At 65.3% G+C, this 26,855-nt stretch overlaps 2 protein-coding genes across 3 annotated transcripts; one reads left to right on the top strand and one right to left on the bottom strand.

The window, feature by feature from the left end:
* The first annotated feature begins 588 nt into the window (after positions 1-588).
* On the top strand, positions 589-2,813 carry LOC135307919 (2'-5'-oligoadenylate synthase 1-like). The gene is made up of 6 exons (XM_064432501.1): positions 589-874; positions 1,032-1,326; positions 1,411-1,586; positions 1,669-1,910; positions 1,994-2,129; positions 2,213-2,813. Exons 1-6 carry the CDS (start codon positions 680-682, stop codon positions 2,735-2,737), a joined length of 1,569 nt encoding a protein of 522 aa, XP_064288571.1. The 5' UTR covers positions 589-679; the 3' UTR covers positions 2,738-2,813.
* Positions 2,814-3,527: 714 nt separating this feature from the next.
* Positions 3,528-15,036, bottom strand: SEMA3B (semaphorin 3B). Of its 2 annotated transcripts, none has more exons than XM_064432499.1 (18): positions 14,918-15,036; positions 8,677-8,804; positions 7,678-7,835; positions 7,536-7,598; positions 7,328-7,447; positions 7,157-7,250; positions 6,949-7,068; positions 6,485-6,630; positions 6,278-6,392; positions 6,131-6,200; positions 5,903-6,047; positions 5,576-5,795; positions 5,395-5,486; positions 5,191-5,232; positions 4,939-5,096; positions 4,798-4,853; positions 4,582-4,721; positions 3,528-4,448 (listed from the first exon to the last, which is right to left on the bottom strand). In XM_064432499.1, the coding sequence occupies exons 2-18, from the start codon at positions 8,774-8,776 to the stop codon at positions 4,008-4,010; spliced, it is 2,280 nt and encodes a 759-aa protein (XP_064288569.1). In that variant the 5' UTR covers positions 8,777-8,804; positions 14,918-15,036; the 3' UTR covers positions 3,528-4,007. The 2 variants fall into 2 exon arrangements, with proteins under 2 accessions (XP_064288569.1, XP_064288570.1); XM_064432500.1 differs by lacking the exon at positions 14,918-15,036 and adding an exon at positions 10,319-10,395.
* Positions 15,037-26,855: the final 11,819 nt, after the last annotated feature.

Raw genomic sequence — 26,855 nt, 5'->3', positions numbered from 1 at the left:
GAGGGGCACCGGGGCTCCGGCGGTGCTGCACCGGCCCCAGTCCCTGCAAGGGAGGGCACCAGCCTCGCGGGGCTGCTGGCACCAGCCGTGGCACCTCGGTGGAACTGGCTACGTCTGCATCTCATTGCCTGCAGCGGTGCCAGGGCATCTGCTGACCCTGGTGACAGCCTCATTCCTTTGCCCGTGGTGACACCAGGGTAGCTGGTGGCGCTGGCCACATCCGCCGTCCCTGCTGACGCCGTGGCACAGCGTGAGCCGTGTCCCAGCGCTGGCTGTGCCCCAGCCCGGGCACCTGAGCCCCCAGCGGGGGACTGCTGCCTGCGGTGGGGCTCTGCCTTTCGGGGGACACCCTGTGTCACCGGCGCCACCGGGGCTACGAGGTGCCACAGCAGCCCGGGGCCAGCCTGCAGGAGCTGCCACCGCCACCCGAGCCGCATGTCAGGGTGACACCCAGCCGCTCCTGCCCCCGCCGCGGTGGCACGGGGACACCCGGAGCATCCCGAGCAAACGGCCTGGGGCCACCTTAAGTTCCCAGCGGTGACGCAGCGGGGCGGTGGCCCGGGAAGGTTTAAAAGCTGCTGCCGACAGCCGCAGCCTGTCAGGGGTGGAGTGCTGCGGGCGGGAGTAGAAGGAGGCACCAAGTGAGATAGAGGGCAGAGGGAGCGATACACCTGTCAGCATGGATGTGGACCCGGTGGCATCCACGAACGGACTGAGAACAGTGACCGCCAGGGAGCTGGATGGCTGGATCGCCAGAACCCTGCAGCCCAGCACAGCTTTCTCCATGCAGGTGAGGGCGACAGTGTGGCAAATCTGTGAATTCCTGAAGACGAAGTGCTTTGAGGATAACATCCATGTCCAAAAGACCGTCAAGGTGAGTGCTGCCCGGCTTGGGGACCAGCTGCCACCCCTGCTGCCACCCTTCCCACTGTCCCATGCTCCAGCTCCTGCCCTGCCTCAGTTTCCCTTGACAGCTCCAGGAGTGGTGGCAGCCGATCCTGGTGCTGAGCAGGCAGGGTCTCTCTCTGCAGGGTGGATCAGCAGGAAAGGGCACAGCTCTGAAGAACACCTCTGATGCTGATGTGGTGCTCTTCGTCTCCTGCTTAGCCAGCTACCAGGACCAGAAGAACAACAGAAGGGATATCCTGGATTCGATCATGACAAGGCTGCAGGACTGCAGGGAGAGCCTGCAGTTCGATGTGCACATTGGTGAGCCCAGGTACAAAGGTCCTGACAGCACGCCGCGCTCCCTCAGCCTCACTCTGTCCTCCAGGGAGACCAGAGAGTCCATTGACATGGACATCCTGCCTGCCTATGATGCTTTGGGTAAGGGCTGGCACAGGGACGGGCAATGGTGTCAGTGCTGGGATGGCTCTCACCCCCCTTCTCACCCTCCTTCTCGCCCCACAGGGCAGGTGACCCAGGATGTCCCACCAAACCCAGACGTGTATGTGAGCCTCCTGCATGCCTGCAGCCACCCCGGGGAGTTTTCCCCCTGCTTCACTGAGCTGCAGAAGATGTTTGTGAAGCGCTACCCTGCCAAGCTGAAGGACCTCCTGCGCCTGGTCAAGTACTGGTACAAGGAGGTGAGGAGCTGCCCAGCTTTCCCAGTTCCCAGTAGACACCCATCCCAGCCAGCTCTCACCTCCATCTGTGTCTTCTCCCCAGATGCTGAATCCACAGTACCCCGAGGCTCACCTGCCCCCTAAGTATGCCCTGGAGCTGCTGACCATCTATGCCTGGGAGGAGGGCACAGGCTCCTCCTGCAGCTTTGACATGGCTCAGGGCTTCCGCACGGTGCTGGAACTGCTGGGCAGGCACCGGGACATCTGCATCTACTGGGAGAAGTACTACTCACTCCAGCACGGAGAGATTGGTGCCCATGTCAAGGGCTTGCTGCGCAGTCCCCGGTGAGGACCATGCCCAGTAGGACCGTGCCTGCTGGCCCCATGGTACTGCCCAGGGCTGACAGCAATGCTCCCTGTGTTTGCAGCCCTGTCATCCTGGACCCTGCTGACCCCACGGGGATCCTGGGCCAAGACAAGGACTGGGACCTGATGGCACAGGCAGCTGCCAGCTGCTGCCGCTCGCTGCCCTGCCTTGCAAACGTCCAGCCCTGGGCTGTGCAGGTAAGGCTGCTTCAGCCTGTGAGCATCACGTCCCCCACCCCTGTCCCTGCTGTCTTTGCCCACCCGCTCTCCTGTCCCTGCAGGCAGCCCGGCCCGTGACCATTGAGGTGAGGCAGCTGTCAGGCACCAGACTGACAGAGCGTGTCAGCCCCCACACCACCATCGGGCAGCTGAAGGATGTGATCCACCAGAAGTGGGGCATCTCGCCCTACAGACAGCGCCTGGCACAGCAGGAGCTGGGCAGGAACATCATCCTGCAGGACTGCGACACCCTGGCCACGCACGGCATCTTCTACAACACCACGCTGGTGCTGCTGCAGACTGAGCTCCAGGAGATGGATATCTTTGTGAAGGATGATAAGAATCGAAGCACGACCTACACGGTGCTGCCCACCGACACCGTCCGGCAGCTGAAGGAGCGGATCCAGGCCCGGCAAGGGCCCTCTGCCAACGAGCAGCGCCTGACCTATGAGTCCAGGGAGCTGCAGGACCAGCACACGCTGGCCCACTACAACGTCAGGCCCATGGGCACAATCTACCTGCTCCTGCGGCTGCGGGGGGGCGCGGGCCCCCAGCTCCCCCAGCTCCCTGCCTGCTTGTCCTCCTGAGCATTGCCCTCAGCACCAGCCCGTGCCCCCGTGTACCCTCCTGTCATGCTGGAAATAAATACTTAGTAGATCCTTGTGCTGCTTGCTCTGTTTGGGACATTGACAGGTGTCACATGGGGTAGTCAAAGGGGTTGGGGTCACCAACCTTTTCCGATGAGGGGGGGTCCTCAATGCCACAAGCGGCTGGGATGGCACAGGGACACAGAGGTGCAGTAAAGCAGTGCTCCCTGACCCCAGGGTGCTTGGTGGGGTCAAGGATGCCAAGCTGCTGCCAGCTGGACCTCAGGAGAAAAAACCAGCTCCTTTATCTGCCTGCTCCTGCCTGCACCCCTGCCTGCCTGTGCTCATGCCGGGGGCTCAAGTGTCCAGGCTGGGGTGCAGCCAGTGCTGGGACATGGTTTGTGCTGGTGGCCTGGTGTCACCACAGGCCGGGGGATGTGGCCAGTGCCACCAGGGGTCCTGCTGCCAGCGCAGACAGCAGGAGGCAGCAGACTCCGAGGTCACCCGCGGTCACTGCCTTAACTGCTGCCTGCTGGCACCGGGGAAGTTTGGCTTTCATCTTCTAGAAATCAAAGTGGAGCTGAAAGCACGGGGAGCTGGAAGTCTGGGGGAAACCCATCAGCCTTGCAGTGTCCCTGAAAGTCTCGTTTCCCTTCAGCCCTGCGGTGTTGCCGGACATCCCTCCCCTCCAGGCCTGGGGTGCCAGAGCGGGGCCGTGCTGTGGGGCACCGGGCTGCCCCTGAGCGCTTCCCGGGGCTCTGGGTCAGACACGGGACCCTGGGCGGCTGAATCTGCTTTATTGTGCTCAATTAGTACAAGGTCCCCCGCGCCACTGTTCCACACCCAGAGCGGTGGGTGCCACCTTTATGCCTCCCCAACATCTGCCCTTCATGCCCCCCTCCTCCTGCGTCCCACCAGTGCCCGCCCTGCTGTACCGTGCTCCCAGTGCTGCCTGTAGCCCTTTTGGGACCCGAGCGTGGCCCTGCTGTGCCGTCCTCCCGCAGTGCCGTGCTGGGGGGGGCACCGCCTGGCCCCGCAGGTTTACATTCATAGTAACAGTCGTTAATAAATATTTCGGTGACTCTGCGACGCCGGCAGCCGGCTGGGTCCCCACCGGTGCTGGAGCCGGTGGCAAGGGCAGTCGGCAGCCCCTCGGGGGGCTGCTCAGCCCGGCTGCCCTCCTCGGCCCCGGAGCCGCAGCCCCCGGCACTGTGCCCCCCCTGCGGCCCCGCTCCTAGGCAGAGCCCGGCGCCCGGGGCCGACCCCCGGGTCACCAGGGGGACGCGCTGCGGGGACCGCGCTCGGCCCGCGGCCCCTCGTGGGTGCGCCGGCGGCGGGCTCTGCGCGGCTCCTCGCCCTGCCCGCGCCCGGGGGGCCCGGCGGGAGCGCGGGGCGGCGGCGGGGGTCTGCCCCGGCTCCACAGCCTCTGGCACACCTTGTCCGTGGCTCCCAGCGGCGGCCGCTCCACCAGCTGGAGGAAGTCCCGGTACCAGAGCTTGCGGCCGGGGATGCCGGCGGCGAGCTGGGGGTCTCCGGCGGATGCCACGCCCGTGGCCTGCCAGGCGCCCATCACCTCCAGGGAGAGCCGCAGCAGGGGCTGCGTGAAGCCGTGCTCCGTGGCGTGGCACAGGTAGAGGCCGGCGTCGGAGCGCTGCACGCTGCGCAGCAGGACACCCCGCTCCGTCCGCACCACCCGCTCGTCCATCTGCACCTGCAGTACCCGCGGGGATGGGCGGTCGGCACGGCACGGCACGGCACGGCACGGCACGGCACGGCACGGCACGGCTCGGCACGGCACGGCACGGCACGGCCCCACCGGCGGTACCCGGCCAGGGAGAGCCTACCTCTCGCTGTGGATCATTCAGGGTGCGCTGGTATGTCCAGAGGATGCGGGCTTGCAGGGATTTGGGGATGCACTCCAGAAAGACGGTGCTTCCCTCCACCCCATAGAGCTGCTTCTGGGGCACGCTGTCCCGCCTGGGGTCTGCGGGGACACAGCCTGGCTGTCAGCCCCCAGCACGGCAGGGCAGCCCCCGGACCCCGGCTGGCTCCCGGCTCACCTTCAGAGCACAGCACGTTGGGGTCGCCGTTGCGGACATCCTGCCGGCGGAAGCGCCTGCGGGAAGGCGAGGGAGGAGCGGGGGCTGCAGCGGGACCCGCGCTCCCCACCGCGGCCTCGGGCAGCCCGGCCTGTCACCTACCGCTTGGTGTTGGGCACGTAGCGGGTGCAGGTGTTGCCATCCCAGGCGCAGTACGGGTCCCGGGCCAGGCAGCACTCGGCACAGGCTTTGCCGTAGGCGCTGCAGCGGTGCAGGGGCAGCTGGGCCAGCGCTGTGGTTGAGCCAGCGTAGAGCTGATGCTGGGGGAAGAGCAGAGCTGAGCACCCCCCTGCCGTGGCACGGGGCTAGGCAGAGCCGTGGTGGACCTGGGAATGCCCAGGGGTCCCCCCTTACCCGCTTGGAGGAGAGCTGCAGGCTGATGATGGGGGAGGCGTCCTGTGGGCAGAGCATGGGCAGGAGTTAAGGGTGCACGGGGCAACCTAGGGATGTAGCATCCTGGCTCCCACATCCTGGAGCTGGAGTGCCCTGGCACAACCCAGAGCACGGACAGCACTGCGAGGAAGTCTGACTGGTGGGATGGGGAACCCCGACCCTCACCTGGAAGACCTGCAGCTCCTCCAGCAGCAGCGGCTCCATGCGGTGCCAGCTCTCCTTGGGCACCGAGACCACCTTAAGCACTGTGCCCACATCTGCAGGCAGGGAGGGGTGAGGCCACGGGTCCCAGCCCCAGCATCTGCCCGCCGTCCCTCACTGCCCCGTCCCTAGGGTCACTACATGCCTGTGCCAATGAAGAGGACGTCGTAGTGGCCGTCAGCAGCGGTGACACGGTCCACAGCTATGCGGGTGAAAGTGTAGGGCACGGCGGCTTGCAGGAAGAGGGGGCGCTGGCCATGGGGCAAGACAGGGTTATACATCAGTGGGTGGTGACGGGCAAACTGGATCACCTCGTCTGGGAAGTCCTTGGTGGAGCCGAAGGTGCCGAAGGTTTTGCTGGGGCACTGCAGGGAGACAGCACAGGCTAAGCAGGGTCTCACACCCCGCTGTCCCCACCCCACGTAGTGGCATCCCACTGGGGGCACCAGCCGGACACCCCTACACCACGTACCATGCCTGGGCGGGGGTATGGCACACGGCCCTGGTATGACACCCACTGGTAGTTGGGACCTTCCTTGTGTGCAAAGGGGCCCAGGAAAGCCCGGCGGATGTCAGCCATGGTGTAGACACAGACAGCTGAGCCTTGGAAAACAGAGCTGGTGGGAGAGAGACAGAAAGATGTCAGGGGGCAAGGGGGACACCACTGGGTATGTGCAGGGTCCTGGGGAGGGGGCTTGACCTGGAGGTGGAGAAGATGGCGTAGATCAGAGGGTTGCGCTTGTCTCTTGTCTGCAACAGGAAAACATCCCCTGCAAGCAGGGAAGGCATCAGCGCTGCCAGTGCGGCCCACAGCCACGCTGGTGGGGTCACATCCCCGTCTACTCACGGAGCTCATCAAAGTGGGTGTCTGCCCCGTCAGGTCCTGGCACGGCGCACACCAGCCGAGCCTTCAGGAACGTGGTCCACTTGTTCACCAGGCTGCGCTGCCCGCCCATGTCGTTCTGCCAGGGAGAGGAGGACACCGGTGTCAGCAGCAGCAGGTGGCACCCCTGGGCACCCTGGCCCCAGCCCAGCTGCCTGTGGGTGCTCTCACCCGGCAGATTTGGCCGATGCGGGCGAAGCTGGTCTTGCCCAGCCCCTGCTGCCGTTCCACTGCTGTCTCACGGAAGAAGAAGTAGATCTTGTCGTCGTCGGGGTCCTCGCTCTCTGGCACCCAAAAAACGGCCACGAACTTGGGCTCTGGGGACAGAGGGGTGGTGCTTCCAATGACTCCACTAGCTCTGCTCCCCAGGGACCCTGGAGTACCTGCAGGGGTCCCAGGGGAGGATGCAGAGCCAACCCTGCCCAGCTGCAGAGCAGAGGCAGGGTGAGGATGGGACTCCAGCAGACACTGGGGGTCTGGAGGCGACACACAAACCCCTGAAATCACCCTCTGGAGGCAGTGAAGGACAGTGTACACCTGAGCCTGAAGGAGTCACTGCCCTGATGCAGCAGCACTGCTGTGCCAGGGTGCCAGTGGTGCCCCCTGCCCCCCTCCCTCCCAGTCCCAGCACTGACCGTTGAGCCAGCGAGAGTCGTGCTGCTCCGTGCGGATGGAGGGACGCCGGCCCAGGCTGCGGAAGATGGTAAAGTCACGGCCCATCAGATCGGTGGCCACCCCAGAGTAGAGCTCCTCGCCTGGCAGGCACCGAGGGAAGTGTTATTGGGGCCCCCCTGGCACCCCTGTGCCACGCTGCACCCAGCACCAGGCTCAGAATGCCCTTACCCACAAGGACAGAGGTGGCTGTGTGCCGGGGGTCATATGGGCTCTTCCCCTTGCCATCCTCAGTGTGGTGGGGGTCCAGCTTGAAAACAGGCTCCTGGAGAGGGGTAAGGATGGGAGGTGGGCAGGTGGCAGCAGCTGGAGGCTGTGGTGGTGGTGCCAGGGGAGGCTCACTTCTGCGTGCTGGCCAGCCTCGATGAAGGCACAGACTGGGTGGAAGGCACCGGTGCCACAGGCGTACAGGTGGGTCCGGTTGTAGGGGTGCAGGATCTTCACAAAGTTCATGCACTCGGCCTGGGGATGGAGGCAATGAACGGTGAGGTAGTGCTGGGGCAGATCCCTGGCACAGTCCTGGCATCCCACAATACTCCCCACCACTCACAGTGATGTCCTTGCCGGCCCAGTTGCATTCTTCCCTCCACTCCACGGGAGCCGGCCAGTAGATCTGCGGGTGGAGAAGGGGCTGCTCACGGCGCCTGAAGCACCCAGCACTGCCCTGCCAGCCTGTCCCCCCGCCCCGTTACCTTCCTGTCCCGCTGGCTGATGTCATCCAGGGCCAAGGACAGCAGGTGGTTCTGGGCGCCCACGAAGAGACGGCCGCGCTCCTCGTCCAGCAGCAGGGCCTCGTAGCAGCAGGAGTGCTCCAGCGAGAAGAGGCGCAGCCCGTGGCGAGCCCGCAGCTCTGCCGGGACCCACGGGCACCGCTCAGCCCGGCCCCGCCGCTGCCTGTCCACCTCCAGTGCCCCGGACACGCTCCGAGGCAGCCTGGTTCAGGCCACGGCCCCCCGCCATGCCATCCCCTCCCCCAAACCTGTCCCACTGGCTTGACTGGGTTCACCAAGCCCTCGCCTGCCCGGCATTCACCCCCACGCCAGCCCCACACCCAGCCCTGTGTCCCCCGAGACATCCCCAAAGCACTGAGCAGTGATTCCCGTGCCCTCGGCACCCATCTCTGCCCCGCTCGGCCGGCAGCAGGGGACAAGGGGCCATTCCCTGCCCCGCAGAGCTAATCCCACCGTGGCGGGAACAAACAGCCCTTTGTCAGGCTGGGAGGAGAGCTCCTGCTGAGACCCGCCGCTGGACAAAGCCCCCGCGCCGTGCTGGAGCCCGTGGAGTGGCCAGCCGGGACACACAGCATTCCTCCAGCTGGCACAACACTGCCACAGGTATGGCACGGCTGTGGCCAGGGAGTGCCACCATGGTGCACACAGGGACAGCAGCACCTGCGCTGCACGCGCCGGGGGCTGGGAGTGAGGTCCCGAGCACAGGCGTGGCCCCAAGGACAGGCAGGTGGCCCTGGAGGGGCTGGCATCAGGTAAGGAGCGTGGCAGCCAGGGCCAGCACCTGATGGCCCGCGGGGAGGGCGGCAGCAGTGCTGGGGACATGCCAGTGCTGGGGGTCTGCACCCACCCCACCGTATCCCCAGGGTACTCCCGTCCCTCGGGATGATGCTGGCTGCTGCTGGCACGGAACCAGCGCACCCAGAGCTGACCCCAGGCACCCCGCCCGTGTCCCGTGCTCACCGGGGAAGGCCAGCTTGAGGCGGGGGGTGGCAGCGCTCGGGGGGCGGCCAGCGGCCAGCCCGCGCAGCAGGAGCAGGAGCAGGAGCAGCGTGCGGCTCATGGCCGGGGTCTGGCTGGTGGCGCCGCGGCTGGGGCAGAGAAACAAGACCTCAGCTCGGGTTACAGCCCCCTCCCCACAGCCCCCAGACCACGATCCCTCCCCGATGCTGCCGAGTGTCTGCAGAGCCCTGAGCATCAGCGCAGGGCAATACAGGCACGGCATAAGGGGATCCCCCACTGGGCTCGCCCTTGGTAGTTGGAGGGGATGCGAGCCAGCCACATCCCTCCCTATTTTTAAGTCCTCATTAATCTAATCCCAAACATAATGGGCTTCAGAAACACCCCTCCTGCTCCTGCCCGTGGGGAAACAGAGGCAGCCCAGCCGAGCAGCATCCAGCCCTGCCCATGCCTGTCTGAGCCCATCAGCAGCAGCGTGCCGGGCTCTGCCCACTCCTGCCTGCAAGCACGGAGTGGTCCTAGAGAAATGGGGACAAGGACGGAGCAAGCACCAGAATGGTGACAACTAGATAGGGCACCCTGGGCAGTCAGTGGGCTCCTGAGCATGGGGCAAGCCGTCCATGATGGTACTCATGAGGTCCCATGCCTCAGTTTCCCCCACTGCTACAGCCCCACCATTAGCCCTTGGCCTTTCCACCATGGAAATGGGAGCGGGATTTGGGGGCTCTGGCTAAGCAGGTGCCCACAATACCCAGAGGGGCCCGTGCAGGTGTGTCTGCCACTCTGATGGGTGCCCACCACGAGGTAGGAAAGTCCTCCTCTGGCTCTGGCAGCAGCTCTCCCCTCGGGAGTGGGCGGTGATGGTTATCAGGGACTGTGCCAGAGCACAGATCCCACCTTGCCCCCTGGCCAAGCTGCAGAGCCTTGTGCAAGGCACAAACTGAGCCGTGCCGATCACCAGCCCCTGTGGGTTCCAGCCGCGGCACAGCCACTGGGGCCTCACCAGGACACCAGTGACAGCCAAAGCCCCACCGCAGCCCCGGGGCTCGGTGCAATCACCCCAGGCTCTGCTACCCTGCCGGAGCCGGGGGATGCTGGCCTGGAGGGTCACATACACACGGCACGGAAGGGGCTCCTGCGGGCAGGAGGAGCTGAGCCCGGGGCAGGCAGGGCAGCGGGCAGGGCCTGGCTGGGCGCAGCGCCGGCCACGGCTGCCCGGTGTCCCGGCACGAAGGCGGTCGGCGCTAATGGCATTTACAGAGGCGCCGGGATGAGGCGCGGGACCCGCCGGGCTCTGGCAGCCCCGAGGGCTGCCGCCAGCCGGGCCGGGCGGGCACGGGGGGCTCCCGCCTGCCCTCCCCCGCCGGGCAGACCCCGGAGCGGACCCGCTCTCGGCTGGCACGGGGGGCGGGCGGGGGGCGGGCAGCAGCGGCAGCACCACAGACCCTCGGTGCCAGTCCTGGCAGATCCAGCCCGCGAAACTCCCCGTGCCAACCCAACGCCAGCCCTCCGGTGGCGGAGGGGACACGAACACCGCCGCGAGCCCCCCAGTACCAGCACGGGCAGCCCCCCGACGGCAGCGCAGACACCGCGTCCCGGGACACTCCCCGGCCACCCCCGCTCCCTGCCGGCCCCCGGCACCCACCTGTGTCCCGGCTCGGCTCGGTCCGGCCCGGCCCCGCCCGCCGCGTCCGCCGGGAGGGAGCGGGGCGGCCCCCGGGGCGGGGCGGGGCGGGGCCGGGGGCGCGCACAGGGACGCGCACACGAGTGTGCGAACACGCGCTCACGGGCGGACACGCCGGCACCTTCACACATGTGCACACACACACATGTGCACCACACACACACACACACACACACACACACACACACACACACCCGTGCCGCCACCGCAGTGCCCGGGGTGACACTCGCGGGGATCCCCGCGGTGGTGACACCCGCTGTCCCCGGGGCACAGCTGAGGGCGCCCAGCTCAGCACACGTGTGGCTCAGCACACGGGCGGTGGCGGGGCTCCCTCCGGGCCGGGACAGGCTCTTGCTTGCCCGAGCGGGGGGGCCGTGCCGGAGGGTGCCGGGGCCGTACCGGGGGTACGGGGGGCTGGTCCCGCGCCCCGCTCAGCTGCAGCCCAGATGTCTGGCCCGAGCCCAGCCCGGAGCAAACAAAATTCCTCCGCTGCCTCCCATTTTCCAGCTGCCGCTGCCAAGAATAGCAAGTGCCGAGTGGTGCCGGCAGCGGGGCCACGCGTGCCTCGGCGGGCAGGGCTCGGGGCGGGGGAACACGAGCTGCCGTGGGGGCCACACCTGCCCTGTGCTCCCCGGACTGTCCCTACCTGCGGGGACAGCCGTCCGGGAAGGCAGGTCCGGAGCGAGTGGGGAGGCAGAGCTGCAGGCGGGCAGGGGTGCCGGCTGCAGGCTGCAGGCGGGCAGGGGTGCGGGCTGCAGGCTGCAGGCAGGCAGGGGTGCGGGCTGCAGGCGCTGCAGGCAGGTGCAGGAGGAGCGGGGAGGCAGGAGCGGCTGCGGGCAGGTGCAGGCGGCGGGTGCCAGCGGGCAGCGAGCGCAGGTGGGCTGGCAGCGAGGGCAGGCGGGCCGGCAGCGGGTGCAGGCAGGTCAGGTGCAGGTGCGGGCAGGCAGCTGGCACAGGCAGGCAGCGAGTTCAGCAGCAAGCCAGAGCCGTGCAGGCAGGCCAGCAGCAGGCAGAGGCTGTGCCAGGCAGGGTGCCCGGGAAATGCCCTTCTGTCCCACTGCCAGTAACCCTCGTGCTGCCAGCGCCGGTACTCTGGCATGCTGGCAGGCTCTGTTCCAGCACCACAACTTGTTCTTCTCCCGGCTGTGCCACAGTGCTGGGTGGCATCCAGCCCAGCCCAGCCCAGCTTTATGGGCAGCAAGGAGGACAAAGCCAGCGAGGGGATGGGTGGGGCAGCAGAGGAGCTGGCACCGGTACGGCAGGGGTTACTCTGCTGTAAGACTTTGACCAGGCACCAGCAGGAATTTGGTCTGAGTGGCCCCCACACGGGCATGGCGTCCCTGTGCCTACTGTTACAGGATGGCGCTGAGGTGGTGGGGACAGGGATATCGTGCCCAGCCCTGCACAGTGGGCACCTTCCTGTGCTATTCCAGCACCGTGCCTCAGTTTCCCTTCACCCAGTTGGGACTTTTCCAACCACCGCCACTCCCGGCAAGCGTGGCGAGGTGACCGGGTGACGTCACCACCACCCAGCCCTGGAGCCCTGAGGGGACCTTGCTGGCAGCGGCTCCGCCTGGAGAAACCATCAAGCGTCAGAAGGGCCGGGCTTCCATCCCGGAAAGAACGGCGCGGGAGGGATGCGCCACGTCGCCCGCCGGCCGCCCCTTCCCGCGGCACCGGGGCCGCTGGGCGCTGGCATGGTGACGGTGCCATCTGAACGGGCATGGCCGCTGGCAGCCCGCCTCAGCGCCGCGCTCCGCCGCCCGCGGCAGGTTTCGCAGGCAGGTGCCGTGGCCTGGCCCCCCGCCAGCGCGGGGGTGTCACTGCCCGCGGCACCGGCAGGTGCTGCCGCGCCGCTCTTTGATCCCGTCCCGCCGCTGGCAGATCCGCGCCCCGGGATCGCTGCCTCGGCCAAATCTCTCCCGGCGGTTCCGGCACATCTGGAGCTCGGCCGGCAGCGCCCGAGCCCCCAGCGGTGTCAGCGGGAGGAAACGGCTCCTCTCCGCCTCCGCAGGCTCCGGGCAGCAGGCGAGGCCAAGGGGCTGAGCCAGCAGGGCACGGGAGGTAACCGTGCCATCGAGCGGGTGAGCAGGACCACCGGCTGCCGGACCCCCTGCAGCAGGGAGGAGGGCTGGGATGGCATCCACTAGCCCTCAGGATGGGCACGAATGCTGCATCCCAAATGGGAATGGCACCTCACCACAAGAACCCTCGTGATTCTGCGGGGTGGCTCCCCCAAGGGAGCTAAAGGATGCTCCCCCATGTCCCTGAGGCCTAGAGAGCTTCCCTCTGCCCTGGTGGAGCCATCATGGCTGAGGACTTGGAAAATCCAAGGGTCAAGGTGAGCTGTGTCATGACAGCTGTGCCAAAGGCATCCCTGTGACACATGGGCTTGGCACGGCACTGCTCCCCAGCCAAGAGATGTGTTTGTGCAGCAGGGTGGCCTTTGCCAGCACTGCCAGTGACACTGCCAGCTTATCAGCAGGGGAGGAGTGTGGCATTCTCACCCCAGCCTACACCCATGACCCAGGCACAGGGATACACTCAAACTAGTCTCCCCTAGGTCTAGACACCCCAAAAAAACAGCTGGTGGTTTGTGATGGCACTAAAGATGTGGCTTTAGGACTTCTTTGGGAGTCCATCTGTGGTGGTCCACATCCATAACGTTGGGCCATGAGATGGCATCGGGCCTTGTGTGGCTGCCACATTCCTGGTACAGGGGAAGGATGTGCTAGGCAGGGGACAGAGCTCATGGCATCCCATCTCATCGGGGGGACAGGGTGAGGGCTTGGCTGGCAGCAAGCAAACGTGCCTGAGACAGCTGCATCCTTGCAGCACGGCATGGAGGCAGTGTCCCAGGGCTCACACCCTGTCTGTGGATACACCCTGACCTTATGTCCACCCCCATCACGACATGCTGGTGAGACCCCAGCATCAGGGAGCCCAGCGGCCCCAGTGCATTCCTGCTGGGATTAGGTACCGGCTCCCAGCAGTGCCATGCTGGCGTAGCCCAGCTAATCCCTTCTTAATTGTCCCAGCCCTGTGCTGGATGGATCTGGGCTGCCCAGGGAATGGGGGTGCTGTGTGCACCCCAGTACCTGAGCACCTGTGGGGTGCTGCCATCGTGTGCCCCTTCTGTGGGACCAGGCCACAGGGTACATGGTGAACCTTTGGGGTGGTGATGGAGGAGGAGATGTCCATCCTCCAGGACTGTGGCTTTCTGGAAAGGGAGGGGTCCTGGTCATATAGGATCCTATCCTCCTGACCCAAAGTGACCTTTTGCCCTTGGCTTCATGTCTGCCAGCAGCCAGGCTCTGGGACAGGCAGAGGAGCCATGTGCCCTGCACTGAAAACCACCAAAGCTGCTCAAAACCATGGGTGGGAGGAGCTGGACACCCAGGCTTTCTGCCACCATCCGAGCACTCTCCCCACCCCAGCAGCAGGGCAGTGGGAGATGCTGGCTGAGCACCCCTGCCTGCTGTTTTGCCCATGTCCCTCTGGCCCTGCCCTGAGCCACTGGATGCCAACCAGCGGCATCCAGCTCCTTAGGCTTTAAAAATAGGCTGGTGTCCCTGCCATGGGGTCAGTAATTTTAGCCAGGGTGTGTCTCGTTGGGAAGCACGCGGATCCATTCATCTTCTCCTGCTGGCCCGGCTGCATCCCCACACGGGGCTGATGTCAGCCCTCACTGCCCACTTGCTCGTCCCTGCCCTGGGGCAAAGCAGTGCAGCCACGGCCACCTGGGGCACAGGCAGTGCCTGGTGGGATGGTGAGGGTGGGGAAGTGAGGACAGGGGTGTCCAGCTGCCCCCCGAACCTGCCTGATAGGGAGCAGGGCATCTTTGGGCATCTTGCCCCCAAAGCTGGTGGCACCAGGGAGCACAGCATTCCGTGGCACCCAGCAGCACCCAGACAGGCAGCAGTGGAGCAGCCCCGGCACCCTGCCCTCTCCTGTCACCCTTCTCTTGCCACCCTGGCCCCCCAACACAACAGCCACTTCAGCTTGCCTCCCACGGCGCTCCCGGGGGGCTGTGCCGGCTGGGAAGGCTGCGGGGGCCGTGCCGAGCATAATGGGGCTATTGATGGCCGAGCCAGCGGCCGGCCCGGCACAATGGGGCCTTGTCTGTGGCCCGGCTCCCGCTCTGCCCAGCCCCGGGCCCGGGACACCCCCTCTGCCGATGGCCCCGGAGCTCACCCAGGTGCCAGCCAGGGCACACCCTGCCTTCACCGAGCCGGTGAGGACTGCGAAGGGGCAGCAGGTGGGAGGCCACCAGGTGAGCTCCCCTTGCCATAAACCAGTGCCCAGGGAAGGAGCACTGCCCGGGAAACTTCCCGGGTGCTCACCCTGCCACCCCGCTGGGACAGGGCTGGGGGTTCCTGCTCAGCTGTGGGGTGACAGGAACAAGGAGGTGGTACGTGCCCTCTCAGGACCACGTCCGAGCCCGCTGGCACCCGGTACCGCTGTGGGGAGGCAGTGACCTCCCTGCTGCATTGTCCCAGGTCCCCAGCGCCACAGCCCCCCTCCGTGGGCCAGCCCGGCGCCCCAAACCCACCGTCTCACCTGCTGCAGTGCGTGGGCTCTGCCGGAGCTCGCCTGCCTCCTCGGCCGGCGGGTGAGCTGGGGCTCTGCTGCCGCCGGCTCTTTAAACCCCAAATCCCCGGTGCTGGGCGCCAGTCCCGCCGGCGGCGGGGGTGGAGGGAGGGGATGCAAAGCCCCGCTCCCTGCTCCCGGGCCGGCACCAACAAAAGGCAACTGTGTCGCGTGTCCTCCCTCTGCACCCAAGGACCTGCTCGGCCGCTTGGGAACAGCCCCCGGGACCCCAGGGCTTTCGGGGTGCTGCCACCCCCTCTGCCTGCCCGGGAACGGGAAGAGAGGTGCGAGCAAGCCTGGGAATGCCGATCGCAGCCGCGGCACTTCCCGGTGTCCCCGGGCACCCGTCCCTGCCTGCTCGGTCCCGTTCCTGCCCTGGAGGAGGGCCGGGGTGAAGGCACTCATCACCGGCCCCGTGCCTCATCTGCTCCTGCAAAGTCCAGCCCGGCAGGGCCGGAGGGGGAGGAAGGGGATGTGGGTGCCCGTTCTGGGGGTACCCCCACCGCGGTACCCCATAGCTGCCGTGGGCCGGGGGGAGCACCCCGCAGTCCGAAGGCCGAGCAGCCGGTGACGCCTCATTAATGCGGGGTAAATGTGTAACAAGCTCTCGGCTGGGCTGGGGCGGCTCGAGCCGCATGACTTCTCCTGCCTTCCCGGAATCCCGGGAGAAGGGATTTAGTGGCTCTATCGCAGTAAGAGCCGCTCAGCCGGGGCAGGAGGAGGAAAGTCCGTGTTGTGGCTGGACACGCTGGGTGTCAGGGCTGGCGGGGTGGAACAGGGTGGGCAGCGCTGGGCTGGGCTGGGCACAAGCCATCGCTGGAGGGAGAGGATGATCTCAGCCCATCTGCCCTTCAAGAGGGCATGAGGTGAGAGAGCAAGGGAGCAAGGCTTTGTTCAGCAGTGCCTGCCAGCATGGGAGGCAATGGGCACCATTTTAATAAAAAAACAAAACAGGAAATTCCATCTGGAGGCAAGGGAATGTGTTTTTATTCTGCGGCAGTGGCCAGGTGCTGACATGGCTGTGCCAGAGGCTGCAGAGCCTCCAGCCACGAGGATCTGTGCCCAAGCAGCCGGCACCAGCTGAGCCAGTCCTGCCGTGGGGTGGGCTCAGGGCAGCCAGGGACTCTGCCAATACTGTGCCAGGCCCCAGCCTCCCCCCTGGCAGCTGTGACCGTGCAGGTGGAGAGGGCTGGAGCACACGATCCTGGGATGTCAGTGCCACCACAGGGCTGGGCTCTCAGCATGTTGTCCCAGAACTGGCAGAGGGTCACTGCGCTGTGCCATGTGGTAGCAGGTGAAGCCTCAGGGCACCTCACAGAGTTGAGCTCCACGGAAAGCACCAGGGTGGCCAGAGGCCTCAGGAAACAGATGACACCCACTGGAGAGGTGCGAGGCAGCACAGCCACCACTGCCCATGGGACAGCCTGAGGGACTGGGGCTGGCTGTCCCACAGAGGGGCTGGCAGAGTTCTGGGGTGCAGGTGGGGGGAGAGGGCTTGCTGGGACACACATCTGGGGGAGCGTGGGCTGGAGCCACACGGGTGTGACAGGGCAGGGGGTGCTGGGAAAGCCCCAGTGGCGCCAGGCTGGATGCAGGCACAGGGCAGGCAGATGTGGGCAGGGGGCGGGCAGTGGGCAAGCAGGGGGTGGGAGGGGGCAGGCAGTGGGTGGGCAGGCAGGGCATGGGCAGTGGGCAGAGTGTGGGCAGTGGGGCGGGCAGGGGGCAGCGGGCAGGCTGCAGGGAGAGAGTGGGCAGTGAGCAGCCAGGGCGTGGGGAGCGAGCAGGGTGCGGGCAGTGGGCGGAGGGCAGTGGGCAGTGGGCAGGGGCAGGGGGCAGAGGCAGGGGGCAGGCAGTGGGCAGGGTGTAGGCAGCGGGCGATGTGTGGGCCGGGGCCGGGTGGGCAGTGTGCCGGGTGTGTGCCGGGTGTGTGCCGGGTGTGTGCAGGGTGTGTGCAGGGTCTGTGCTGGGTGTGTGCAGGGTGTGTGCCGGGTGTGTGCAGGGTGTGTGCAGGGTGTGTGCCGGGTGTGTGCCGGGTGTGTGCAGGGTGTGTGCCGGGTGTGTGCAGGGTGTGTGCCGGGTGTGTGCCCGGTGTGTGCAGGGTGTGTGCCGGGTGTGTGCAGGGTGTGTGCCGGGTGTGTGCCGGGTGTGTGCAGGGTGTGTGCCGGGTGTGTGCAGGGTGTGTGCAGGGTGTGTGCCGGGTGTGTGCAGGGTGTGTGCCGGGTGTGTGCAGGGTGTGTGCAGGGTGTGTGCCGGGTGTGTGCCGGGTGTGTGCAGGGTGTGTGCCGGGTGTGTGCAGGGTGTGTGCCGGGTGTGTGCCGGGTGTGTGCCGGGTGTGTGCCGGGTGTGTGCCGGGTGTGTGCAGTGTGTGTGCCGGGTGTGTGCCGGGTGTGTGCCGGGTGTGTGCAGGGTGTGTGCATGGTGTGTGCCGGGTGTGTGCCGGGTGTGTGCAGGGTGTGTGCCGGGTGTGTGCCGGGTGTGTGCCGGGTGTGTGCAGGGTGTGTGCAGGGTGTGTGCCGGGTGTGTGCCGGGTGTGTGCAGGGTGTGTGCCGGGTGTGTGCAGGGTGTGTGCCGGGTGTGTGCCGGGTGTGTGCCGGGTGTGTGCAGGGTGTGTGCCGGGTGTGTGCAGTGTGTGTGCCGGGTGTGTGCCGGGTGTGTGCCGGGTGTGTGCCGGGTGTGTGCAGGGTGTGTGCCGGGTGTGTGCCCGGTGTGTGCAGGGTGTGTGCCGGGTGTGTGCCGGGTGTGTGCCGGGTGTGTGCAGGGTGTGTGCCGGGTGTGTGCCGGGTGTGTGCCGGGTGTGTGCAGGGTGTGTGCCGGGTGTGTGCAGGGTGTGTGCCGGGTGTGTGCCGGGTGTGTGTGCAGGGTGTGTGCAGGGTGTGTGCAGGGTGTGTGCAGGGTGTGTGCAGGGTGTGTGCCGGGTGTGTGCAGGGTGTGTGCCGGGTGTGTGCAGGGTGTGTGCAGGGTGTGTGCCCGGTGTGTGCAGGGTGTGTGCCGGGTGTGTGCAGGGTGTGTGCAGGGTGTGTGCCGGGTGTGTGCCGGGTGTGTGCAGGGTGTGTGCCGGGTGTGTGCAGGGTGTGTGCCCGGTGTGTGCCGGGTGTGTGCAGGGTGTGTGCCCGGTGTGGGCAGGGTGTGTGTCATGGTTTGACCCTGGCACAATGCCAGGGCCCCCATGAAGGGTATATTTTCAAAATGGTGGCTGTGAGATGTGACCCGGGAACAGAACAAAGCAGGCTCTCATTCGGGGATGGAGGGAAAAAAAAACATAACACTTTATTTATTACAAATCTAGAAAGGAACACATACTAAACTAAGAATGAAAACCTTCCAGATACCTTCCTCCTCCCCCTCCCTTTTCTCCACAGATTCACCACCCCTCAAATTATCAACCCTCAAATCCATCAGGGAGAGAGGAGTCCCCCTTTGCCTCATAGGCCACCCCCGGAAGCACAATTGAAACCTCCTGTGCTTCCGCGTCACCCATGGCCCCACCCAGAGAACATCGGCCCTCGTGACTTCTCCCCCCCATGTCCAGTGCTCTCACCACTGGACACGGGCCAGGACTGCCTTTAGGGCTCCCCGTTTAAAGATGCTCCACCCACTTCCAGAAACAGCAGTCTCTTAACACTTGGGACACCAGTCCCCCCCACATTCCACCCCCTGGGGCCGAGGGGCCTCATGAACAGAGATCTTCCTCTCTGTGGAGACAGAGGGCATCCCACACCCCCTTCAGCCGTCTCTGTTCACGCCGCTGCTTCACTCTTGACTCCCGGGTGTTGCCTCCCCCTAAATACAGTCTCTGGGTCACAAGGAAAAAAAAACACGGGTCTGTCCATGGCTATACAAGAAAGAGTCCAGCCCAAGGCCACTCCATCATCTCTTCCACTCAGGATTCTTCTCTCTTCCAGCTTTCCTCACGCTTGCCCATCTCTCATCTCTCTCTCACCTCATCCTGATTCAGGAGGATTCAGTATTTGTAAGGTTTCTATTAGTCTACAAAGGGGTTAAAATCTTCAACTCTGCCTGCCCAAGGACTCCCACATCTGCCGGGCACCTTCTCTCGACGCATCCCCCGCTTCTGGCCGGCTGAGTTGCCAGCACAATCTCTGTCCCTCTCTCCGGGGGGGGGGCTGCCCAGACATCCCAAGTCTCTTCCACCCCTGCATGTTCTCCTCCACCTCTGCACCTTTTGGGGCTCCCGGCCTCCTCCCTGTCATGGCCTCCCCCTCCCCCACCCAGACGCAGCTGGGCAGGGGAGAGGCCAGACTCTACTCACCAACGCTGGATTCCCAAAGAGGAAGTTCTCTGGGAATCTCCTGCTTTTAACCCCCATGTGTTCTCAGAGGCGTATCCAAACCCTTAGTGGCCACCTTAAATGCCAATTTTGAATTTGGCCCCTGATTGGCCCGACTTAGACCTTTCCAAAAACACATTTCCGGGCCAAACCACGACAGTGTGTGTGCCGGGTGTGTGCCGGGTGTGTGCCGGGTGTGTGCCGGGTGTGTGCAGGGTGTGTGCAGGGTGTGTGCAGGGTGTGTGCCGGGTGTGTGCAGGGTGTGTGCCGGGTGTGTGCAGGGTGTGTGCAGGGTGTGTGCCGGGTGTGTGCCCGGTGTGTGCAGGGTGTGTGCAGGGTGTGTGCAGGGTGTGTGCCGGGTGTGTGCAGGGTGTGTGCAGGGTGTGTGCAGGGTGTGTGCAGGGTGTGTGCCGGGTGTGTGCAGGGTGTGTGCCGGGTGTGTGCCGGGTGTGTGCCGGGTGTGTGCAGGGTGTGTGCAGGGTGTGTGTGCAGGGTGTGTGCCGGGTGTGTGCCCGGTGTGTGCCGGGTGTGTGCAGGGTGTGTGCAGGGTGTGTGTGCAGGGTGTGTGCAGGGTGTGTGCCCGGTGTGTGCCGGGTGTGTGCAGGGTGTGTGCAGGGTGTGTGTGCAGGGTGTGTGCAGGGTGTGTGCCCGGTGTGTGCAGGGTGTGTGCATGGTGTGTGCCGGGTGTGTGCCGGGTGTGTGCAGGGTGTGTGCCGGGTGTGTGCCGGGTGTGTGCAGGGTGTGTGCCGGGTGTGTGCAGGGTGTGTGCAGGGTGTGTGCAGGGTGTGTGCCGGGTGTGTGCAGGGTGTGTGCAGGGTGTGTGCCCGGTGTGTGCCGGGTGTGTGCAGGGTGTGTGCAGGGTGTGTGTGCAGGGTGTGTGCAGGGTGTGTGCCCGGTGTGTGCAGGGTGTGTGCATGGTGTGTGCCGGGTGTGTGCCGGGTGTGTGCAGGGTGTGTGCCGGGTGTGTGCCGGGTGTGTGCAGGGTGTGTGCCGGGTGTGTGCAGGGTGTGTGCCGGGTGTGTGCCGGGTGTGTGCAGGGTGTGTGCCGGGTGTGTGCAGGGTGTGTGCAGGGTGTGTGCAGGGTGTGTGCCGGGTGTGTGCCGGGTGTGTGCAGGGTGTGTGCCGGGTGTGTGCCGGGTGTGTGCCGGGTGTGTGCAGGGTGTGTGCAGGGTGTGTGCCCGGTGTGTGCAGGGTGTGTGCAGGGTGTGTGCAGGGTGTGTGCCGGGTGTGTGCCGGGTGTGTGCAGGGTGTGTGCCCGGTGTGTGCAGGGTGTCTGCAGGGTGTGTGCCGGGTGTGTGCAGGGTGTGTGCAGGGTGTGTGCCGGGTGTGTGCCGGGTGTGTGCAGGGTGTGTGCAGGGTGTGTGCCGGGTGTGTGCAGGGTGTGTGTGCCGGGTGTGTGCAGGGTGTGTGCAGGGTGTGTGCCGGGTGTGTGCAGGGTGTGTGCCGGGTGTGTGCCGGGTGTGTGCAGGGTGTGTGCAGGGTGTGTGCCGGGTGTGTGCAGGGTGTGTGCAGGGTGTGTGCCGGGTGTGTGCCGGGTGTGTGCAGGGTGTGTGCAGGGTGTGTGCCGGGTGTGTGCCGGGTGTGTGCCGGGTGTGTGCAGGGTGTGTGCCCGGTGTGTGCAGGGTGTCTGCAGGGTGTGTGCCGGGTGTGTGCAGGGTGTGTGCAGGGTGTGTGCCGGGTGTGTGCCGGGTGGGGTCGGGCAGGGGTGGCAGCGGGCGGGCCCGGCTGTGCCGCCGGCGGCCGCCAGAGGGCGGTGGCGCAGCGGTGCGGGCCGGGCCGCTCCGCCCCCGGCGCTGCCCCGGAGCTCCCCCGGCTCTCCCCCGTGCCCCCGGCTCTCCCCTGGAGCTCCCCCGGCTCTTCCCCGGCTCTGCCCCGCTCTCCCGGGCAGGGCCATCGCCCGCCCAGTCACGGGGCCGCCATGTCCCGCGTGGGTGGTGCGGGGTCACCATTGCCATGCCCGTGCCTCCAGCCGGTGGGAACCGGGAGCGGCTGGCCGGCGGCGGGCATGGCGGGCATGGCGGGGGATGGCGCTGCCGGAGCTCCGCGCTGACCTTGCCGGCGGCAGAGCGGGAGCAGCGCTCCAGGCAGAGCCGCCCGTGGCCTGGCACCCATGGCCTGACCTTCCCAGGACCGTGTAGTGCCGAGAGGGCAGCTGGGGCCTGTATCCCATCCCCGCCCTGGTACGGTGTCATCGTTGTGTCACCGTTGTGCCACGGTGACTGCTCCTGCTGGTGGTGGCATTCCCCATACCCATCCCGGCCCTCATCTGTGCTTCCTGCCACCCACCGGGCCAGGTTGGGTGGAGCGTGGGTCCTGCTGCTCGCAGGCAGGGTGGGGGTCCCGGGAGTGCCACGGAGCACGTGTAGGACATTGGGTGGTGTGGGATGTGCCCAGGGGGAATGGGACTGGAGCTGGCCTCAGGTATCCCGCTGGCATCTGGTGGGACGGGGGTGGCTCTCCAACAGGGGAAGGGTGCCAGGGGCACTTCGTGAAGCACCGTGCTCTATGGGTGGGAAAAGCTTTCAGGGAATCGGGCTGTGGGGGAAACATGTGAGGTGGCTGGGCAAGGCCGTGGCACGTGCCCTGGGCTTGTGCTGGCCCTCTGCCACCAACCATCGGGCCCCGGGCAGCCTGCAGCCCCAGGGGCTGGCCCAGCCCCATGGCAAACAGGGCTGAATTGGGCGAGCTGACCCTTGGACTGTGCAAGGAGGGACGACCCCGCAGCAGGGCCAGTGGTCCCAGCGCCGCCCCGGCTGTGCCGCCCTGCTCCCGGTGGGACAGCCCTCTGCCAGCACGGTGGGTGCTTCTCCCAGTTTGTTTCCTCCTCTGGCTCAGCCCTGCAGCCCCGGGCTCCCTGCAGGCTGTGGGGCAGGTGGGTCAGTGCCATCAGCCCCCTGGCAGCGCCAGGCAGAGCGGTGCTGCCAGCTCTGCTGGTGCCACGGTCCGGGGACAGGAGCCCTGAGTGGGGTGCCGGGGGCTGGCGGCATGCCGGCGGTGGCAGGAGCCGCCCGGGGCTGTTTTCCTCTCTGTTTGCTCGGCCCTGGGGACGGCCAGCAGTGCGGATCAAGGCCGGCGTCCTTCGGGCAGCCAATTGTTGTCCAGCTCAGAGGGGAGGGAGAGGGGCAGCTGCCCCTGGGCTTTCCCAACCCTGGAGAGGGCCACCATGCCAGCACTGCCCAGCCTGAAACAGCACCCAAACACAAGGCTGGGTGGTGCCAGCAGGGACCAGGCGGTGCCTGCCAAGAGCCAGCAGCCAGCGCTCCCCAGCTGCCCCCCGGATGGGGCAGGCACCCCAATCCCACCACTGGGGCTGCGGGACATGGCAGCCTCAGTCCTGAGTGCCAGCACCTCCTTTTGTGCTTCCCTCGCTGAATCCTTTCCCCTGATGGGCCATGAAAGGGCCTTTATCCCCTCTCCTGGATCACACCCGGCAGGAGCCTGTGGTGGACTCTCTGGCCCTGGGACTGACAGTCACCCCAGCCGGTGAGGGGGTTCAGGACAGCCCTGTGGGTGCCTCTGTAGGGAGCCAGAGCAGACTGCCCTTTCTCTGGGACTGCAGGGACCATCTCTGCTCCTTGGTCAGCTCTGGAGCGACCACAGCCCCCTGGGGAGAGGAGGGACACGGCTGTGGCCACGTCTCCATTTTTGGCCCAGTTATAAATAACTCTGAACAAGGATGCTACAGTTGTCTGGGCTGAAAGGTGTCCCTGGTCCTCCCCGGCTCCCCGGTCCCCAGCTCCCCAGCCATCTGCCACCCTGCTGCCCAGCCCTGGGCAGTGTGCCTGGCATCCCCCAGGGGCCCCCAGCCGGCTCCACGCCCCCTGACAGCTTGCAGGAAGCGTGGAGATGAACAGGAGAGCCCTCCCCCAGGGGCTGGAGACCCCCCCAAAACAGCCCCACATTTCCTTCCACTGCCCCATGCTGCCCTGCTGGCCTTGCCTTGTGCCTCCTCAGAGGTTCTGGCAGCTGCCTGAGCTCCCTCCCTGTCCTCAGGAAGCCTGGGTGGCTGCAGGGTGGAATGCTGGGCTCCCTGAGGTGTGCAGCGCCCTGAGGCCTGGGGAGCTGATGGAAGGCAGCTCCCAGCCTGGAGAAACTCAGGCCCTGTGCACATGGGAGGGTTCCCCTGTGAGCAGGGGTCCCCTGCAGAGGGGAGCCATGTCACCGTCCTGAGGGTAATTGCCAGATCGTCCCTCCAGTGGCTGATGGCACCCAACATCTCTTTGCCCACCCAAGAGAAAATACTGCTGGCCACATGTCTGCCTTTCCAGTGGGATGTGGGGAGCAACAGAGCCCAGAACTGGGGTCACTGGGGAAACAAGCCAAGACTCAGGGGAGCTGGGCACTGCCTGCTGGATGTTTCGGGAGCACCATGGCTGCTTGGGTTTGTTTGGCTTGAAAGGCATTTGAGTTGCATTTAAAGGCATTCAAGTCCTTGCTAAATCCTTGCTTAATTACCTTAACAGCATTTAAGCCTTTGCTGCAGGATTGTCAAGCCGCAGAAACAAAGCCCCTGGCCCTGGTGGGGCTGTGGGTGCTGCCAGTGGGGACATGGCTGTCCTGTGTGGGTGGCAGAGACGAGCAGGCTGCCAGCAGGTGCCAGCACCTCTGGAGGGAACTGAAGGGACAGTCTCCCTGTGCCAACAGGAGCAGTTTATTCCCACATTTTATGGCTCAGGGCATCCTCCTGTCCACGAGTGCTCCCAAGCAGCCTTATGCTTGATGGGTTGGAGCTGGGGGGGCCTGTGTAGGTCCCTCCAAACCCCTCAGTGGTGCAGGGAGAAGCATCGGGGTTACCCCAGGGCTTGTCCTGCAGCCCTTGGTTCCCAGATTGTGGCTTGGCAGGGAGGCGATTAGCACAGAGATAACCCACCCTTCAGGTCTGCTGAGCAGTGCTTTGCTTCTGGCTTCTGTAAACTTAATTGGTTTCGAGGTTCCAGGAACAAACGAAGGAGAAAAACCCACTCTCCGATGTGCGGGATCATTGAATGCTCTCTGGTGAGTTATAATTGCAAATCATGTTTTGAAATCACATTAACCAATTAGCCCGTGTTGTTGTTGTGCCCTGCCACATGACAGCATGTGCCGCGAGGGAGGCGGTCAAGGGCGAGGGAGGGGGCACCAGCTGCTCCCCACCACCCCTGAGCAGGCACGGGCTGCTCCTGGGGAGGCAGGGCTGGGGCAGGAAGGCTCCAGCCCTGGACATGGCCAGGTGTCACTCTGAGTGCCCCCAGCCCTTGCTGCTGGCCACAGGCATCCCTCTCCTCTTACACTCAGCATTCCTTTTGTGCCCCACCAGCCTCACGGTTATGGGGTCAGGAGAGCAGGGGGGATCCTGGAGCCCCTGTGTGCCTGTGGGATGCCCAGGGATGGGGACCAGAGGCACCCACTGGAATGTTCCTGGAAAGGGCAACCTCAGGGACACTTCCTGCTCGAGAGGTCACAGTGGTGGCGAGGGGAGCGCTGCTTGGGCTGCCAATCTCACACTGTCTCTGCCGTATCTTCCTGCCATCTGGGCTCCGGGAGCGGCGGGCAGCGGGCTCAGGGGCCAGGGGAGGCAGCCGAGCGTGACAAGGAGAGCGTGTCCTGGCCATACATGGCACCCACAGCTTTGTGCCTGGGTCCTGGGCTGGCCTTGTCCGTGCTGTGACATTTGAGGCCGAGGGTTTTATGGGTTCACTTTAATCTTTGATCTCGAAGCACGGCTGAAGGATAAGAAACAGGGCAGCTTTTGGCTGGGGGAGATGGTGAGAAGGCAAACCCCACGGGGCTGTGCTGAGGGCAAGGGCTGGCACAGCACTCGGCTCCCTGCCATTGGTGAGGCTGCTGGAGAGATGAGCCGTGCTGTGCCGGGCTCCCCTGAAGGCTCCTCACATACGGGAATCCGGCGTCAAACTTTCCAGCCAGCTGGAGAAAACCGCACGACTGCAATTTTGCAATCCACTGGAGCCCTGACACCACCAGAGCCATTGGTGAGACTGGCCAGAGCTGCACTGGGGACGCACTGGTGACCAGAGGGCTCAGGGGTCGAGAGCAGGGTCTTTGCCCACCCCTCTCATGGCTCGTCTCTGTGTTGCCAGCCCAGCTGCAGGAGCCTGCAGCCCTGTGTGCCAGCTGCTGGGACAGGCTTTGGGAGGTTCTGGGGACATCTTCACTCTCCTTTCCTCCTCTCCTCACTGCTTTGATTTTCCACAAAGGTTCAGCTTGACACGGTGGAGCCCTTGTCCTCTGCCCACCTGGAAAGTGAAAACACTGGTGAGGCTGTGACATGCTGGACAAGAGAGGGGACAGTACAGAGCAGGCATGGCTGCATTTGTGCCAATAGCAGGAGGAGGGCATTTGGAGGCTGGGAAGGAGCAGACAGCCTCCAAATCACTTCCCACAGGCCCTCCAGCATGCTACCCCAGGGCAGTCTCTGCAGCCTGTGCCACGGGGCCACAGAGCTGTCCCCATGCCCAGCACCTGTGCTGTGTTTGCTTACAGGGTGGGGGCTCTTGGCTGCCTTTTCCAGCCCTGCTGAGACGCGTTGCCACCCATCCCAGGACGTCTCTCCACAGGTGCCACGTGGCTGCGCCCGCCTGCACCAGAGCAGGGAAAGGGTTAAACCGATGGCTTGAGGCCAGCCGTGCCCATCCTCTGGGTGCCTCTGGCTCCCCCGTCACACTGCCAAACCTGGCTGCCTCCAGTCCCCCGGCGTGCCAGCCAGCGCTGGTTCAGCACTTACGCATGCTGCTGTTATTAGAAATTAGTTAATGGATGTACGTCTGCAGCCAAAGGAGAGCGGCAGTAACAGGAGCCGCGGGATTGCCGGCAGCGTGAGGGCAGAGCTGCCACTGAATATTTAACATCCCTCGATGGCCAGGCCAGAGGGAGGGTGCCTCTCCTCCCGATGGCGACGCTCGCTGCTGGCTGGCAAAGCCGTTTCCATCGCAGGCTGCCCGAGGCTTCGCGAGGATTTATGAAAGATATGCATAACACAAATAAAACCTTCCAGCAGCGAGCGGAGCCATTCTGCCAGTGCACAGGGCTGGGCAGGGTTTGCAGCTCAGCATGGCAGCTGGGGGACTCCCAAGCGTGGACCCCCAAAATTTTCCTCAAAAGTAAAAGCTGGGTAGGACAGAGGAGCAGGAGATAGTTTAGGGGTGGCAGACCTTGTAAAGGTGCAGGGAATCTTTGGGGACACAACTGGCAACTCCCAAGAGCTCATGGCTCTCCCTAAAGCATATGGGATGCCCTTGGGACAAATCTCCGCTTTGGGGAACTTTTATGGGGATTTGTGTCTTCATGAAAATAGACATCTTTCAGCTGAAGTGGGGAGGTTTGATGGAGACTGGAGGAGGGGGCTGGCCTGTCCCAGTTACTCTGGGTCTTCTTGGGACGATTCCAGGGGTCGTTTACTCCCATGTGCCGAGGTGCTGGGCTGAGTGCTGTGAGGGCAGCACCATGAGCAGGGCAGCTGGGCCGGCTTAACGTGGGAGCAGCCTGAGCTTCCCAGCCAGGGAGAGAATCTGACTGAGGAGTGCTGCTGGGTGACCTGTCCCTGTCCAAGAGGGGGGGAAACGCTGTGCCCACACTCAGCACACACTGGATTTAGCCCTTCAGCTAGATTAGAGCGACTGCCCC

Source organism: Passer domesticus, chromosome 9 (genome assembly GCF_036417665.1).
Source record: "Passer domesticus isolate bPasDom1 chromosome 9, bPasDom1.hap1, whole genome shotgun sequence".
NCBI classification, from domain to species: Eukaryota; Metazoa; Chordata; class Aves; order Passeriformes; family Passeridae; genus Passer; species Passer domesticus.
This window is presented reverse-complemented; position numbering and strand designations above follow the sequence as displayed.

What these genes read in the sequence shown, in the direction of transcription:
- LOC135307919 (XM_064432501.1), top strand. Translation starts at nt 680, where the DNA reads ATGGATGTGGACCCGGTGGCATCCACGAACGGACTGAGAACAGTGACC. An exon ending in ATGTCCAAAAGACCGTCAAG is followed by an intron (nt 875 to 1,031) that starts GTGAGTGCTGCC and finishes CTCTCTCTGCAG; the next exon opens with GGTGGATCAGCAGGAAAGGG. An exon ending in GCCTGCCTATGATGCTTTGG is followed by an intron (nt 1,327 to 1,410) that starts GTAAGGGCTGGC and finishes CTCGCCCCACAG; the next exon opens with GGCAGGTGACCCAGGATGTC.
- SEMA3B (XM_064432499.1), bottom strand. Translation starts at nt 8,776, where the DNA reads ATGAGCCGCACGCTGCTCCTGCTCCTGCTCCTGCTGCGCGGGCTGGCC. An exon ending in AGGCTGGCCAGCACGCAGAA is followed by an intron (nt 7,251 to 7,327) that starts GTGAGCCTCCCC and finishes ACCCCTCTCCAG; the next exon opens with GAGCCTGTTTTCAAGCTGGA. An exon ending in TGCAGCTCTCCTCCAAGCGG is followed by an intron (nt 5,097 to 5,190) that starts GTAAGGGGGGAC and finishes CTCTTCCCCCAG; the next exon opens with CATCAGCTCTACGCTGGCTC.